The 16,273-nt window shown below is 34.2% G+C and overlaps 1 protein-coding gene across 3 annotated transcripts; it reads left to right on the top strand.

Moving 5' to 3' along the window:
• The first annotated feature begins 1,552 nt into the window (after nucleotides 1-1,552).
• LOC126707997 (mitochondrial carnitine/acylcarnitine carrier-like protein) lies at nucleotides 1,553-10,648 on the top strand. 3 transcript variants are annotated; one of them, XM_050407786.1, is made up of 5 exons: nucleotides 1,553-1,715; nucleotides 1,835-1,918; nucleotides 2,021-2,127; nucleotides 9,241-9,632; nucleotides 9,925-10,648. In XM_050407786.1, exons 4-5 carry the CDS (start codon nucleotides 9,241-9,243, stop codon nucleotides 10,424-10,426), a joined length of 894 nt encoding a protein of 297 aa, XP_050263743.1. In that variant the 5' UTR covers nucleotides 1,553-1,715; nucleotides 1,835-1,918; nucleotides 2,021-2,127; the 3' UTR covers nucleotides 10,427-10,648. The 3 variants fall into 3 exon arrangements, with proteins under 3 accessions (XP_050263743.1, XP_050263742.1, XP_050263744.1); XM_050407787.1 differs by having other exon boundaries at nucleotides 1,603-1,719; XM_050407785.1 differs by having other exon boundaries at nucleotides 1,599-1,918.
• Nucleotides 10,649-16,273: the final 5,625 nt, after the last annotated feature.

Below are 16,273 nucleotides of genomic sequence, written 5' to 3'. Positions count from 1 at the left end.
CTGATAAGGTGGTGTTGAAAGTGGTTTGTAGAGATAGCATTGGTTCCATAGTAGTAGCTCAGACTCAAGAAGAATGCCCAGGTGAGCCTATTTGGGCAAAATCGAAAGCTACTCTACTAGCAGCTAGATGAGAAGGCTTTGATAGAGTTGTGTTAGAAGGAGATGCTTAAGCTGTGATAAAAGCTATCTTAAACCTATCTGCAACTCCTCATTGGTCCATCAGTGCTATTCTAAATCATGTTATTTTAAATTCTTTTGTATGCTGAAATGCTTGTTTTGTTTTTAGAGACTCTAACTTTAGCTACGTTTGGATTCGGCTGAAACTGAAACGTGCGTCTGCGTTTTTCCTTTTTTTTTTTTTTTTTTTTCCACGCGTTTTTGAGATTGCGGCTACTGTTCATGCATTGTTCAATGAACAGTAGCCACAAAGTTGGACTTTTCAAACTTTTTTCAATCAATCAGTACACATCGTGTACTGTTTACAGACTCACAAATTTCACTTTTCAACAACTTTTTTTATTAAAAATGGGTCTCACGGTACTATTTACACATTTAAAAATTATTTTGCTACAGTATTTTTTAGTTTTCAGTTTCAATTTTCAGTTTTCAGCTGTATCCAAACGGACCCTTTGTAGCTCATTCCCTAGCCTAATGGTCTTTTTTTTTGTGACAGATTTGGGACTCCCCCTTTTGTAGTTTATGAGTTTGTAGAGGGAGGAGTTGGTTGAGTCCCATCCTTTCTTTTGGTTTTGTTTATTTGGTGTTGGTTGCGTTGTTTTCCTTTCTCTTTTAATGCAATTTCTTATTCAGAAAAAAAAAAAAAAAAAAAAAAAAAAAAAAACAAAAAACAAAACAAAAAAAAAAAAAAAAAAAATTTTAATAAAAAAAATACAAAGCTTTAACCTTTTCATCTAATCTTTTTTTTTTTTTTGGATAAATCATGTAATCATTTTTATCTTATATTCTGTTTTTGTGTTAAATTATTTATTTTATTGGCGTGGTGTGGACTGTGAAGTGTCGAAATTGGACTTTTTATCAAAGTAACCTCCACTACTTGGCATTCTAATTCAAATTGAACTTTTTTTCCGGAACAATACAACCATTTTTCACAACCTTCCATAAAGAATCTATCCTAAATTTGGACTCTATTCTACTTCTACCACATCAAAATAGTACGTGCCTTTTGGTTTGCCAGATGAGATGATGAGTGGGATCAGACTCAGATTACCAACCTCATTGACAGCTCGAGTGGGAAATCTCTTGGTCCACACTCACTCAAACTCACTCTTACTCACTTCATACTGTATACTCCTGGCTTCCAAGAATATTCCTTCAATCTACTGCATGATAATATTCTTTCAACCTACTACATTATAATTTTATAGTTAAAATAACCATCCATATGTATTTTTAGTCACGGATGACGGAACCTTTTATATAAGTTATATAATTTATTTAAAAATATTTCATAGATGGTTTTATAATACGCAAACCCCTACTAGCCAATTTATAAAAAAAAAAAAAAAAACGCAAACCCTTCACTGAAAACTACTTTTTAAAATCAGAACCAAACAGGCTATAAAACACTAGTTCCATTTCCAATAGAGAGAGAGAGAGAGAGAGGGGGAGACACACACGTCCAAGACCAACCAGCAACCACATCTCTCTCTCACTCTCTCATTTCTTCCTTTGTGTTAAATCTACGCTTAGAGTTGGTTGGTTGGCTTTCATTTTTTTGTCGTATCTAACCTCTTCTCTTGTGGCTCTCACTTCTCATACGAAGTACCAAAAAGATTCCTTAATTCCCTCTCATTTGTTGTTTGCCTTTTCACAGATTCTCTTATTCTTGGGCAACCCATTTCAGAGTTCCATCCAAAGCCTCCTTTTGGGGACCCAATTCATTCTTTTCATTTCATGGGTATGTATTTATGGCTCACTCTTTCTTTGTATATTATATATAGTATTATATTTCTATACGGGTATCTAACACTTTTTCTTTTTCTTTTTTTGTTTTAATCAGATTCTGCTGTCTGAGATTGGAGGCCAACATTCTTGCTCTTATTGGGCGTCCAATAATTTTCGCTCTTATTTCTTTGGATTCTTTCGGTGACTCTGAACTCCGCTCCAGTATGTTTCCTACATTTGTTCAATTGCTTTGCATCCTTTATTTTGTTTTGGGTTCTGTTCTTTTAAGAGTCATATAAAAATGCATTTGTGAATTTCTTTTAGTTGTTAAGATAAACATTTAGAATTAATGTCAGAAAAAAAAACCCAATACAATAGTTCAATAGTTGCATGTTTTGTGTTTCATTGTGGATTGATTTGGAAACATTTAGTGTACCCAGTTCCGATTCTATGACAATGGCACGTTTTATATGTTGAAGCTGAAATTTCAGTATGTTTAGTGTAAATTTAGAAATGGTTTTCAAAAGGAGCTGTGGAATTCAGTTCAATGTGTGTGAAAATTATTGGGGTGTAGTTAATAGAACAGAATTTTCACCGTACATATTTGATTTGACACTTGGAAAACAATTATAATTAAGCATCCATGGAAAGAAATCGATTTTGTTACTAATGTCACTGTATATGTGTGTGAAAGGAAATGAAGATTCTCTTTTGATCTTTCTAGAGCAATTTAAAAATACTAGAGTATCTCAAGCATCTACATTTCCACTTATGTAAATCTCATTTTATTATTAAATGTCCTGTTTTGAACTCTTCCTTGTAGAGACTTCTAACCGATATTTTCTCTAAGCTTAGAAAACTATCCCTGACTTTCTGTGCATATAGGATTTGATTTAATCTGAGATCAGAAGTAAATTCCCTGATTTCCTGAGGCTTAGTTGCACAGGCATCCTCAAAACTTTGAAGTTCAAAGAAGTTTTTTGCATGCTTTAATCTATTATGATAGTTTGGGAAAATAACAAAAAAAGGATTACAAAAAAAAAAAATTATTTACTATCTGCAGTGAATGAAAATTATCTTGTAGAGGTTCTTGTGTCCAACAACTCAGCTAAATTCAAAAACTGTTGGTTTCACAACATTTGTCCTTGATGGTGAGAGATGATGGATTGTAGCTCAATTTCTTAGAAGAGATGTCCATATTAACTTTTCCATCAACTAAACCTTTAAGGGTGGAGATGTATGTCAAACATGCATATGTAAGTGCAATTATGTGGTAATAAAATGTTTTCATTTTGTTTTGAGGGGGGAAACTGGAAAGTTGAAATGGTGTTGTTTGTGCCGTTGCGATGAAGAAACAGTGGATCATCTTTTACTTCATTGCAAGTTCGCACGCGCCTTATGGAGTGAAGTGTTTTTGATGTTTGGTTTGCAGTGGGTGATGCCAAGGATGGTTGTTTCTCTTCTTTTTGCATGGGAGAATTATTTGGGGTTACACTCTTCTTTGGTCTGGAATATGGTTCCAGCCTGTTTAATGTGGCTAATTTGGAGGGAACGAAATACCTGCACTTTTGAGGACATTGAGAAATCTATGGATTTTTTGAAGTCTTTGCTAGTTGGGACATTGTTTGGGTGGTCTCGTACTTGGCGTTTTACACAATGTATTTCCATTTTTGATTTCATGCATTCTATCTCTGTTTGATTTGTTTGTATTTGTTTCTAGTACATTCTGTTCGTCATCATGAACATGACGTACTTTTTTTAATGAAGATATCAAAAAAAAAGTTGGTGCTTTGGAAATAGAAATACACACACACAAAGAGAGAGAGAGAGAGAGAGAGAGAGAGAGAGAGAGAGAGAGAGAGAGAGAGAGAGAGAGAGCATGATAATTATAAACTGCTTGAGTAAATTAGAACTAAAGATTGTGTCATTATTAACTTCAGGTTGGAAGGATAGAAGCTGGGTAGATGAGCACACCTTTTCATTTATTCCTTAAGCCAATCAAATTACGTTTTTTCTTACATAGATGAATGAATAGTTATAAGGAGTAGCTTGTCTCTGTCAAGAAATGGAGGGAAGGAACGGTGCTACGTATTGCAGTAAAGAAAAGAGTTGGTAGGTTAATGAAGAAATAGCAATTCCTTCAGCATCCTTCTAGTTGGTAAGCACCAATGGTCGTGTCTCATGTGTAGAACCTCAGCACCATGTTAGATAATGAGAGACTTGGGGCAGAGCATTACTAAAATTTTTTATGCTAAAATTGAAACACTCAACTTTGTAATTCGTATTCCAAGTACCCTCTCATATCTCTTCCTGGCTAAAATGTTTCTTTACTCATGTATATATCAGAAGTAAAAATGATTGAGACCCTTTTACTATCTTTCTACTCCCACCACCTTAATATTAATGGGGAAGATCCTTATCTTCCTGCCCATGCATCACATGGACTTACACTTGTAGCTAGCATAAGACCAAGATATTGAACTTATGTACTGATTTTCCATGTGCAAGTTAGAAAAAGGATTTCACCCATTGATTCTCTGGCTGTTCAGAAGCAGGAGACAAGAGAAGCATTATTTTGTTAGATTATCATTGTTATTTTTATACTAGAAAGGTAACATTAGACATCTTATGGGATTAGGGGAAAACTATTATAAGCGTCTCGCCTGTTATTACTTCTCCATTCTCTCCCATTTTCAACCCTCTTTGGGCAGATGAAGAAATGTGGGGCCTATTTTGAAAGAACCCTCCTCGTCCTTTGCAATCCCTCCATTTTTTTTTCCCTTAACAGACATTGAAGAAATACAATCTGTCAATCCCCCCCCCCCCGCCCCCCCCCCCCCCCCCCCCCCCCCAACAAAAATAAAAGAAAAGGAAAAAAAGTGTCCCTAAATAAACTTGTTCATGTCTACCCTACTTTTGATTGGTTTATTATATATTCTTGATAAAAGCCCTTATTAGCAACTATAGCACTTTAACTTTTGAAACTCCTAAGTTTCTTTCCATAAAGGCATAAAGACTCACTTGCTTCAGGTGTTAATGTTAACATTGTATGTAAGCAAAGTTTTCAGAGGCTTTTTGTAACTACTATGACACAACATGAACCTTAACCTTAACCAAGCTTGTAAGCAATCTAGGTTGAATCTTTTAGTTGCATAGAGTAGTTAATGAGCTCAATTGTGCTTGCTAGATAGTTGGACTCATGTTATATAAACCTCTCAGGCAACAAAATCATCTACTATACTCATTCTTCATTTTGCTTTAGATTGATTTGGAACTTTAAAAAAAAAAAAAAAAGTCTTTTGAGTAATATTTAGCTGACTCACGTAGTTGAAAATGATTTGGTTGTGTTGAATGTAGCTAGCTCTCTGGCCAATGATCTATTGATTGTGTTGTGATTATGTTTTAGCCCTACCAGTGAGAGATTGTGGTTAAATTATGAGGTTCTTTGGATTTTCATGTCATTTTTCTTTTTCCTTGATAGGTAAGTAGTTCAATTTTATGATATGACATGGATTTTCATGTCATTTTTCTGTATGATTCCATCAAACAACTCAAATTTTCAATTCAATGTCATTGTTAGAAATAGTTCTAGGAGCAGTGACATAAATTTTTTAGGTTTATGTACATGTAGCTGTGAAAATCCTGTAATATGATACCAAACACCATAAGAAAAAAAATTTAATGTGGTTCAGCTAACTCTATGCCTACATACACAAGTACTGTCAACCAAACCCCAATATTTGGAAATAATGCTCAATCCTCTTAAACACATACTAAAGACTCACCAATGTTAAACCTCAATGCAGCCAAAGATACCCTCACATTAATGTACTAGACTACTAGATAAAACTGTTTTTCAAATCTCTCACACATGGAAAAAGCTACACTACCACTTATTTCTTTTTCTTCTCAATATTGGATTAGTTCTCTCAATGGTAATTATTCTACCTCTTTATTATTCTTCTAATTAATGTAGGATTTTAAGATTAAAATTCTTCTTTTTAATTTCAAATTCCAAAACCAACAAAGAGATCTTGAGACTTATTTCTAATCCCCTCATGGTTGGACTTAACCAAATTTCCACCTCTAGTCACGAGGAGGTGTCTTCACTTCTGTACTTTGGGTTACCTCCTTTGCACCCTTCTTATTTGTAGAGATCAGGGAAGTCAAGGGCAAGCCAAGCACTCAAGCAAGGTGAGGTGCCACCACAGCCCTTTGAAGCCTTGGGGCGAGGCACCTTTAGTGGGGTTCTCGTCTTTAGAACCTAGGCAAGTGCTTGAGTGCCTTAAACAGATTGTGATGCTTTTGAGGGGAGAACCTTAATGAATTTAGCAAGTGCATTAACAGGTTCTAACGAAATTGAGGGGAAAACTTTAATGGATTCAGCAAAAAAAGAAGGCAGTTTCATAATTGGCAAAGAAGGGTAGATCTATGCTTTAATTCTAATTAGTAGGTGTCTCTTTCTTTTGCTTTCTTCTCTCTTTCTCTAACCTCTCTTTCTTTTCACATGAATTTAGATTTAAAAAAAAAAGGTTCTGTCATATAATCTTTTGACTTTGCTCTCTTTTTTACTTTTGAAAATTTTTATAAAAGATTGTTGAATAGTTTATTCTTAGATTAGTTAATAGAGCCTCATTCCAATTGAAAAATTCAAATCATGCCTAATAAGCATTAATTGCTTATTATTTGGGTTCATTATATGTATGATAACTATATTTAAAGCGGTACCTAGCTTCACTTGGGTGAGCCCCTTTTTGGTGTCTCATACTTCAGGCGATAGAAGATTTGTTGCATTAAAGTCGCCTTCCACCTTTAACTACAGGGTTAGAGATGCTCCACCATGTTCTCAACAAGAGTTGTGATCAATTGATATCAAGAAATACTTGAAATTCTCGATCAAACTTTGCTCTGCACCATATTAGTTACATTTTTCATAAATCCTACTCACTTATAAGAAAAAAATTCATAAATCTTACTCTTTTCCATTCATTATCTTCTTTCCTTTATGATGCTTTAACCAAATGATTCTCTTAGTGTTTTACTCCATTCAATTGAATTTTAAGTATCTCACCAATTAACTCATACAAATTTTTAAGTTTACTCTACTTTGATTACCACCAAAGCACATTTACTAGCTTTCATAACTTCACCTCTTGTAAAATATCCATAATCTATGGAATCTAGTCAATCAAAAGAAGTCAAATTCCTTCCAAATTTCACCTCTTTTATAATATCTATCCAATGAATCTAATCAGTCAAAAGAAAATAATATCCTTCCAAATTCTAGTATATCATGTATGAGCCCCTCTTCAATGCAGAGCCAACCCAACTGTTTCTTTAAATACAATTAATCTCTAAGCGACTTTGACATATATATCTTCTCTAGCATTTTCCACCATTATTTGGGAGGATGCTCATTTAAGGCATTGTACTCTACCTTTAGAGCAAGAGTCAAAAGAGATAGTCTTCAATGCATTCATCTCAAACTCCTTATTCATTATTGGGCATTGTGGCCTGCTTCTTCATTTCTTGTATAGTTCCCTGAACAAACTTTGTTGCACCCAAACATCTTTGATAGTTTTTTTTTTTTTTTTTTTTTTTTTTTTTTTTTTTTTTAAATTTTTATAAATAGGTAAAAATTTATTGATAACGAAACAAAAGTAGCCAGGTACACTAGATGTGTACGTCTGGTACAACAAAGTAGCCATCTTTGATGGTGTGACTAAAACTCAAATTATTATTCCCATCAAATAGTTGCACCTATAACTTTGTGTTTGTCATCTAGGATCCTTAACCAACAACATTGATAACAATTTATTTTGAGATACTCATAAATAGAATACCAAGACCACAAGATGCAACGTAATGTGGTTCAAGTAACCCTATGCCTACATTCATGGGTAAAGCCAACTAAAATCTACTATTATCGACATAGATTACTACACTCACAAGTAATCCAATTTTAATATTTTTTTTAGTTGTCCTAGAACCCCCGAAAGTGTTGTGGATTGTAAGAAACTTCAGTTCAGCTTTTGCTGTTGATTCTTCTTGATGTTGGGAGGCACAAGCTAGTAACTTTTATGTAGTTTCTGCTGATAATATTAAATAACGATCCATTTTGTGAAGCTTGTATTGCCAATTGGATTCTTTTTCTTTTTATAAATAATGTAAGATATTTTATTAAAAACAAAAAAGCCAAGTACGCTAGAAACGTACTATAGTGGCAGCAATCAAAAAACCAAATTACAATGATCACTGGAACAGAGAGGGACAAATAAGACCATGATGGCAAAACTAGATTCCATTCATGGAGAGTACGGAAGAAGAAAGACTTTATATTCAAGATAGACCGTTCAAAATTCTCAAAGCATCTAGAATTCCACTCCCACCATAAGCACCAAAACAAACATTGCGGCACAAATCTCCAAAAATCTATATTTTGATATCTACCGAACTTGCCCTTCCAGGAAGCTAACAGCTCAATAACTTTATATGGCATAACCCGATGGATACCAAACAAACAAAATACCATTGACCATAGCTAATATGCTATAGGACAATGAAGAAAAATGTGATCCACTGATTCCCCACACCTTTTGCACATATAGCATCAATCTAGCACTACAATATGCCTCTTCCAAAGATTATATGTAGTTAAAATATTACCTAAAGTTGCAGTCCAACAAAAGAGCGCTACTCTAGAAGGAACCTTCGATTGCCTCATCATTTTCCAGGGAAAAGAAAGGACAGAAGAAGGGGATAAAGAGTGATAAAAACCTCGAACCTCAAAACCTCTCTCTGCTGGCTTCCAACAAACTTTGTCAGCCCCAACACCTCACACATCCTTGGAATAAAGCATATCCAAAAATAGGGCCAACGCTTCTAACTCCCAATCCTGCACTGGACAATGGAACTGGATGTCCCAATGAATCCTCCCATTGGAGAAACGCATAACCTCCGACATGGAATACTTCCTTGCCTGACTAATACTATACAATTTTGGATTCCTTTTCTGTTCTCTAAGTACCCAGTTTTGTTTTCTTGACTGCTTCATTTTTAGTACTATTGCTTAAAGTGTTCATCTGGTAATATATATTTTTGATGTGTGGTCATATTTATGTTTTATTTTTCAAATGGATGCTTGTGTAAAATTGCTGTTATGTTTTCTGCTACAAGCCTAAAGCTCTAATTAGATCTATTCTTAGCATTGTTTATTTCAATAATAACCCTCTCTCTCTCTCTCTCTCTCATGGGATAAAGATAAATAATTTTTTTTATTGATGATATTATCTTGTGTCCATTCAAAGATGTTTCTTATAACATTGAAATTCGCAGATGGGGGATGTAGCAAAGGACTTAGCTGCTGGCACTGTTGGAGGAGCAGCCCAATTGATTTGTGGTCACCCCTTTGACACCATTAAGGTCAAGCTCCAGAGCCAGCCTGCTCCGCTCCCAGGCCAACCTCTCAAGTATGCGGGTGCAATGGATGCTGTCAGGCAAACATTAGCTGCTGAAGGCCCTAGAGGTTTGTACAAAGGTATGGGGGCTCCATTGGCCACTGTGGCTGCCTTCAATGCCGTCCTCTTCTCAGTGAGGGGACAAATGGAGGCATTGTTGCGGTCTGAACCTGGTGCCCCCCTTACAGTTAACCAGCAAATAGTCTGTGGGGCAGGGGCTGGAGTTGCCGTTTCCATCTTAGCATGCCCCACTGAATTGATCAAGTGCAGGTCAGTATTTTAGTCATTTACTTTTCCTGTCCTTGTAATATATGATCTAATTTTGAAGTCCTGAGAGCTTAGATATCTTTTCAAATCAAGCCACTTTATCTGATTTATTGAAATATGATTCAACAGTTTAAGTATTGCAAAATCTCGACTGTTGAGCAAATCATGAACTTTTTTTCATAAATTGTACATAATTTTTCTGATCTTGTTTATGATACTCTTTAAATTCTATGGGAAACTCTTCAAATCTTCAAGTTTACCTGCTAACTGCTTTGGATTTACTACTGAAAAACAGGTTGCAAGCCCAGAGTGCATTGGCAGGTTCTGGTTCGGCTGGCGTTGCAGTGAAGTATGGAGGACCAATGGATGTGGCCAGGCATGTTCTTAGATCAGAAGGGGGTGTAAAGGGTCTCTTCAAGGGATTGGTTCCCACCATGGCACGTGAGGTTCCAGGAAATGCCGCAATGTTTGGTGTCTACGAAGCCTTGAAGCAGTACCTTGCAGGTGGCCAAGACACATCAAAATTGGGAAGAGGCTCTTTGATGTTGGCTGGAGGCTTAGCTGGAGGTGCCTTCTGGATCTCAGTCTATCCTACTGATGTTGTCAAGAGTGTAATTCAGGTAGATGATTACAAAAATCCCAAGTACTCGGGTTCCATTAATGCTTTTAGAAAGATCCTGGCCTCAGAGGGAGTAAAAGGCCTGTATAAGGGCTTTGGACCTGCCATGGCCCGAAGTGTGCCTGCAAATGCTGCATGCTTCTTGGCATATGAGGTGACAAGATCAAGTTTGGGTTAATTGGTTCTTTGGTGCCACTGGTTGATGATTTGCTTGAAAGTTTATTGTTTGATCTTGCCTATCTCAAAGCAATCATCAAACCATTGAATGGAGCTGTTTAAAATATTTTTCTGCAATAGTGGCAAGCTCTTACTGTTCTGTAATTTTTGATTTGGTTGCTGGAAGAAACATTGTTTCACCAGTTCATATATAAAGGCACCAGGTGCTGAACATTTATTTTCAGATTCTCTCTCGAGTGACCATTTATGTGATAAATATATACTTGAATTGAACCTCGATTTTACTGCATATCAATGGGCACGTTGGATGCAGTCCAAATCAATTTTTTGCCAAAGAAGTGGGAAAATGATGAAGGTTTCTCTTTAGAGTATGTTTGAAAAGGAGGGAGATAGAAGAAGAAGAGAAGAGTAGAAGGGAAGGTAGTAAAAATATACGACTTTCTTTACCACCTTTCCATCTCATCTCCTCTACTCTCCTCATATTCCATCTCCCTCTATACAATACTTAGGTAGAGCCAATTTGGTGATAGTTAGCTGGTATGGCGACAATTATTTATGTGAAGAAATGTGTCCAAAGAAGCTCAGGTTGATACCAGATGACCTCTTGGCCATCGAGAAGGTCAAGGAGTTTCTTGAGCGGTCAATCTTACGGTTGTGGATGAAGGAGTGGCTAGCATACTCTCATTGGTACTACGGTAGTTCAAAATAACTACGCATCGCGCTGGACTTAGTTCTAACAAATGACAAATTTACTTGCTTGTCATTGATACTACAGTAGTTCAAAATAAACTATGCATCGCGCTAGACTTAGTTATAATACATATTTCAAATTTAAATTAACATATTTATATATAAGAAATAAAATATAAAGGAAATGTTACTTGGATTGTCGATATATTTCTGCGTGTGAAGCATGTTGGAGAATTTACCAATTTGACATACATTATCGAACTTCAGCAGTTGAATGATTATCATTTCATCTCCAAGATGAACATACCAACTTCAGCAGTTGAATGATTATCATTTCATCTCCAAGATGAACATACCGTCACTTTTACAGACAATCAACGAGCTAGAAACGTTATAAACAGGTATGGCATTGGAAGAGCTATTATTGCTCAAATTTTATATTATATATAATTTAATATAAAACAAAGCTATAAATTTTTGAGATATTTATAAAACAAAAAACTTTAGTTAAATCCATATTCATTCCATTTTTGAGATCATACAAATTTATGATTCCATTTAATAATATCTTTCTTTTACACAGGGAAGGCATAGACAGAACAGTGTTTACTGAGTGGATGCAAATGAATTCAGTAAATGAAGAAGCACGATCACTGACTTATGCTGAATTCCCAACAAAATTTGTATTGAGCAAGCAGTAAAAACAATGGAGGCCTAGAAAAGCAGGTAAAACTATAGGACGAATTACTTATGCACCTCCAACTTCTGGAGAAAGATATTACTTGAGAATGCTGCTGAACATTGTTAGAGGACCACAAAATTTCGAACAGATACGGACAATTGATAACGTAATGCACCCTACATTCAAATCGGCATGCTATGCTCTTGGTCTATTAGATGGAGATAAAGAGTGGAACGATGCAATAAAAGAGGCAGAACAATGGGCAACAACAGCTCAACTTAGACAATTATTCGTCACTCTTCTGCTATTTTGTGAAGTCTCAAATCCATTACAGCTTTGGACAAACAACTGGAAAGCTTTGTCAGATGATATCCTTCATCGACAAAGGCGTTTATTTCAACATCCAGATCTACAACTAACACAAGAACAGGTTCAAAATTATGCATTACTTGAAATTGAAAAGCTCCTAATATAAAATGGAAAATCTTTGAGAGATTTCGACACTCTACCATTGCCAAACATGGAACTGTTAAATCAGTTAACCAATAGCTTGATTAGAGAAGAAACTGGATATAACGAAGAAGAGTTACAAAGAGCATGAAAAATTATTTGCAGGACTTAACTCAGATCAACAGGCTATTTACAATGCTGTGATGGATTCAGGATTAAAAAAAAGGGGGGGACTATTTTTTATTTATGGACATGGAGGAACTGGAAAGACCTATCTTTACAAAACAATTATTGCCAGTCTACGTTCAAAGAAACATATAGTTTTGGTTGTTGCATCTTCAAGAATATCCGCACTCTTACTACCCGGAGGACGTACAGCTCACTCAAGATTTTGAATACCCATAAACCCTCTAGAGAATGCAACATGTGACATCAAACATGGTACACAACTTGCAGAGCTAATATCTTTGACAAGCTTAATAATATGGGATGAAGCACCTATGGATCATAGATACGCATTTGAAGTGGTAGATAGATCACTAAAAGATATTTTATCGATCAACGATTTGAGCTTAACTAATACTCCATTTGGTGGAAAGACTATACTTCTTGGAGGAGATTTCAGGCAAATATTGCCTGTTGTTCCAAAGGGAAAAAGACAAGATATTGTATTGGGATCCATCAATAGATCACATTTATGGGATAATTGTCAAGTTTTTCTTCTTCCAAAAAACATGAGAGTAAATGAAGATTTGACTACCACTGCATCAAGAAATAAAATCTTAGAATTTAAAAAATGGGTGCTTGATATTGGATTCCGGCATCAACGTCAACTTCACGGATAGTGACGGCCGCACAGCTCTCCATGTCGCAGCCTGCAATGGACTCACCGACATTGTTTCACTCTTGCTTGACCGTGGCTCTGAACTTGATCCCAGTGATTGCTTAGGTGGGTTTAGGAATCTGAACACATGATTGGAGGCTGAGAAAATGAAAGAAAACTTTAAAATTTGAAAACCTAGTGAAACGATTAGAGAGGTTGAAAGAGGGGTAGGCTAGGTTTTTTTATTTTTATTTTGGATGGGAAGGGCTGGGTTGAATTTGGGTTAAATGGGGCTCAATGGATTTTTAGTTAAAACCCAATAATTATTGGGTCTAATTAGGTTGATTTCCATTTAATCCAAATAATAATTGGGTGGGTTTGAATTTAATTAGAGTGGGTGGGTTTGGGCGGCAAATGAGTTTGGGCTTATTTTGCCACCCCTACTTACGAGTGACCACGTTGGATATTTTTCTACATTGGGGACTGGACCCAAATCCCCAACCATTAGTATGAAACCAAAAAAATACCTCAACTCAGCTAGATAAAGGGGCTCACTAGTTTGCTAAAAAAAACAAAGATTAAAAAGAAAAAGAGGCTCACTAGTTTACAAATCTTCCAAGAAAAAGAGCAGAAAGTGCTGCTTCAATCTTATTTTCTAGCTTGTTTATTTTAAAGACCAATTGAGATGCGCAGCTAGTCAACTACATGGGTTAGTTTCTTTTTTTAATTAGCTTATTTTTACATTTGTTTTTCTATAAATCAAAGTACCTACGGGATCCATCTTTTCACTATCAAAAATTAATTTTTTCTCCTCCACCGTATGGTCCATAATACTGTCACCAGGATAGTAGACAACATAGTTGTCAGTATCGTATGATACGCGATACGTATCGTATCGTGTGTAAAAAATTTCGTATCGTATCGGCGTATCGTAAGTGTTCTTGAATTGTACGATACATTGTGTGTATCGTATGAATCGTATCGTATCGTAAAAATGTACATATCGTACGATACATAAACAAATGTTTTAAAATGACTTTTTTGTTAAAATTTGTATTTTTATTTGAATCTAACAAGTTGTTAAACTTGTTTTTAACACAAAATCATTAGATTACTTAATTTAGCCTAATAAAATAACATATTTATAATTTTTTTTCTCTCTTTCTCCTATAAAATTTGAACTACGTAGTTTGCACTTACATTTCACTTTGATACTTACACATTTATTTTCTATACTATGAAAAGATATTAATTGACAATATAATTATTTTTTATTTTTGTCATTATTGTTATATATCCAAGAAACTAGAATGCCAAGAAGACTTTAAAAAAAAAAAAAATTATCAAAATAAAAAGAACAAGAAAAGATAGTAAATGTTAATGATGATGAAGAAAATTTTAATAAAAAAAGAAGTTTGGAAAATGATAAACATGATAATAACATTGACTTAAATGGGGTTGATTAGGTAATATGATGAAAATAAATTATTATTTTTTTGTCATTTGTAATATATTAGCACTTTTGAATTTAAGCAATTTGAACGTGAATGTTAGAAACACAATTTAGTTTGATTTATTTAGTTAGCTTCTTAAATATTACTACATAAGTGATGAATAAATTAGTCATTAGTTGAACATATTTTAAATTTATAGTGAATATACCTTTTATATATGTAAATCTATAATTTTTATCAAGTGTTTGTGTATCTTACGATACACGATACTGAAAAATCACAAATCGATTCACGATACGATTCATGTTTTGACAACTATGTCATAGTTGTCAGTATCGTACAATACGTGATACGTATCGTACGATACGTATCGTATCATGTGTAAAACGTTCTGTATCGTATTGGCGTATCGTAAGTGCTCATGAATCGTACGATACAATGTGCGCATCGTATGAATCGTATCGTATCGTACGATATATGGACAAATGCTTTAAAATGAAATTTTTTATTAAAATTTGTACATTTATTTGAATCTAACAAGTTGTTAGACTTGTTTTTAACAAAAAATTATTAGTTTACTTAGTTTATCCTACTAAAATAACATATTCATAAGTTTTTTTTGTTCTCTCTCCTACGATTAGACTACATAGTACACACTTATCCTTCACTTTAATATTTACAAATTTATTTTATATACTATGAATAAAATATTAATTGACACGATGAAGAAAATTTTAATAAAGAAATAAGTTTGTAAAATTATAAACGTGATGATAGCATTGACTTAGATGGGGTTGATTAGACAATATGATGCAAAAAAATTATTATTTTTGAGTCATTTGTAATATATTATCACTTTTGAATTTAGGAAATTTGAATGCGTATGTTATAAACACATACTAGTTTGATTTATTTAGTTAGCTGATTAAATATTATTACATAAGTGTTGAATAAATTAGTCATTAGTTGAATATATTCAAAATTTATAATGAATATACCCTTTATATATGTATATTTATAATTTTTTTATAAATTTTATTAAGTGTTTGTGTATCTTACGATACACGATACGATACGATACATGATACAGAAAAATTAAAAATCGATTCATGATACGATTCACGTTTTGACAACTATGTTCTCATTCAGATATATTCCATTTTACTTAACCAATTATATTACCTATCAAAAGAAAAATCTCATTCAGATACTAATTAACAAAAATTTATTTAAATAAAGTAATAAACAAAGAAAGAAAAGTGAAAACATGGGAACATGATCTCTCTATTTTAAATATTGTCAATATTGTTTATTTCAAGATTCATATTAATTTATTTATTTTATCTAATACTTTATAGATTATCATGTTGTTTAATTGATGTGTCAATCTATGCACCTTTCAACAAAAATAACAAGAAGAATTTAATTCCCAACTCTTTGGGGTCGATTATGGATTCTCAACAAATTAGTTGAAGTCAATCACCTGTAAGGGTGCAACCTAATGGTTGGAAGTTTTGGATGAGTTGTAGACCCAAATATTGTGAGTTCAATCCCAATAAAGAATCCCTTGAACTCCCAATATGGTTTTGGTGGGTGAGGTTGTGTATTTGTGTTTGCTCCTTAAGGGAGGGTTCAAAGGGCCCTGCCTTGGTGAAGTTCTTCGTCATAAAAAATTAGGGTCGGTCGTATATATTATTTTCTTCCATTTTATTTTATTTGCAACTATATTTTCTATTACTTATCTAATTG

The sequence above is a fragment of the Quercus robur genome, chromosome 12 (assembly GCF_932294415.1).
Source record: "Quercus robur chromosome 12, dhQueRobu3.1, whole genome shotgun sequence".
Classification (NCBI taxonomy): domain Eukaryota; kingdom Viridiplantae; phylum Streptophyta; class Magnoliopsida; order Fagales; family Fagaceae; genus Quercus; species Quercus robur.
The sequence above is the reverse complement of the archived record's forward strand: the minus strand, read 5'-3'. Positions and strand labels throughout refer to the sequence as shown.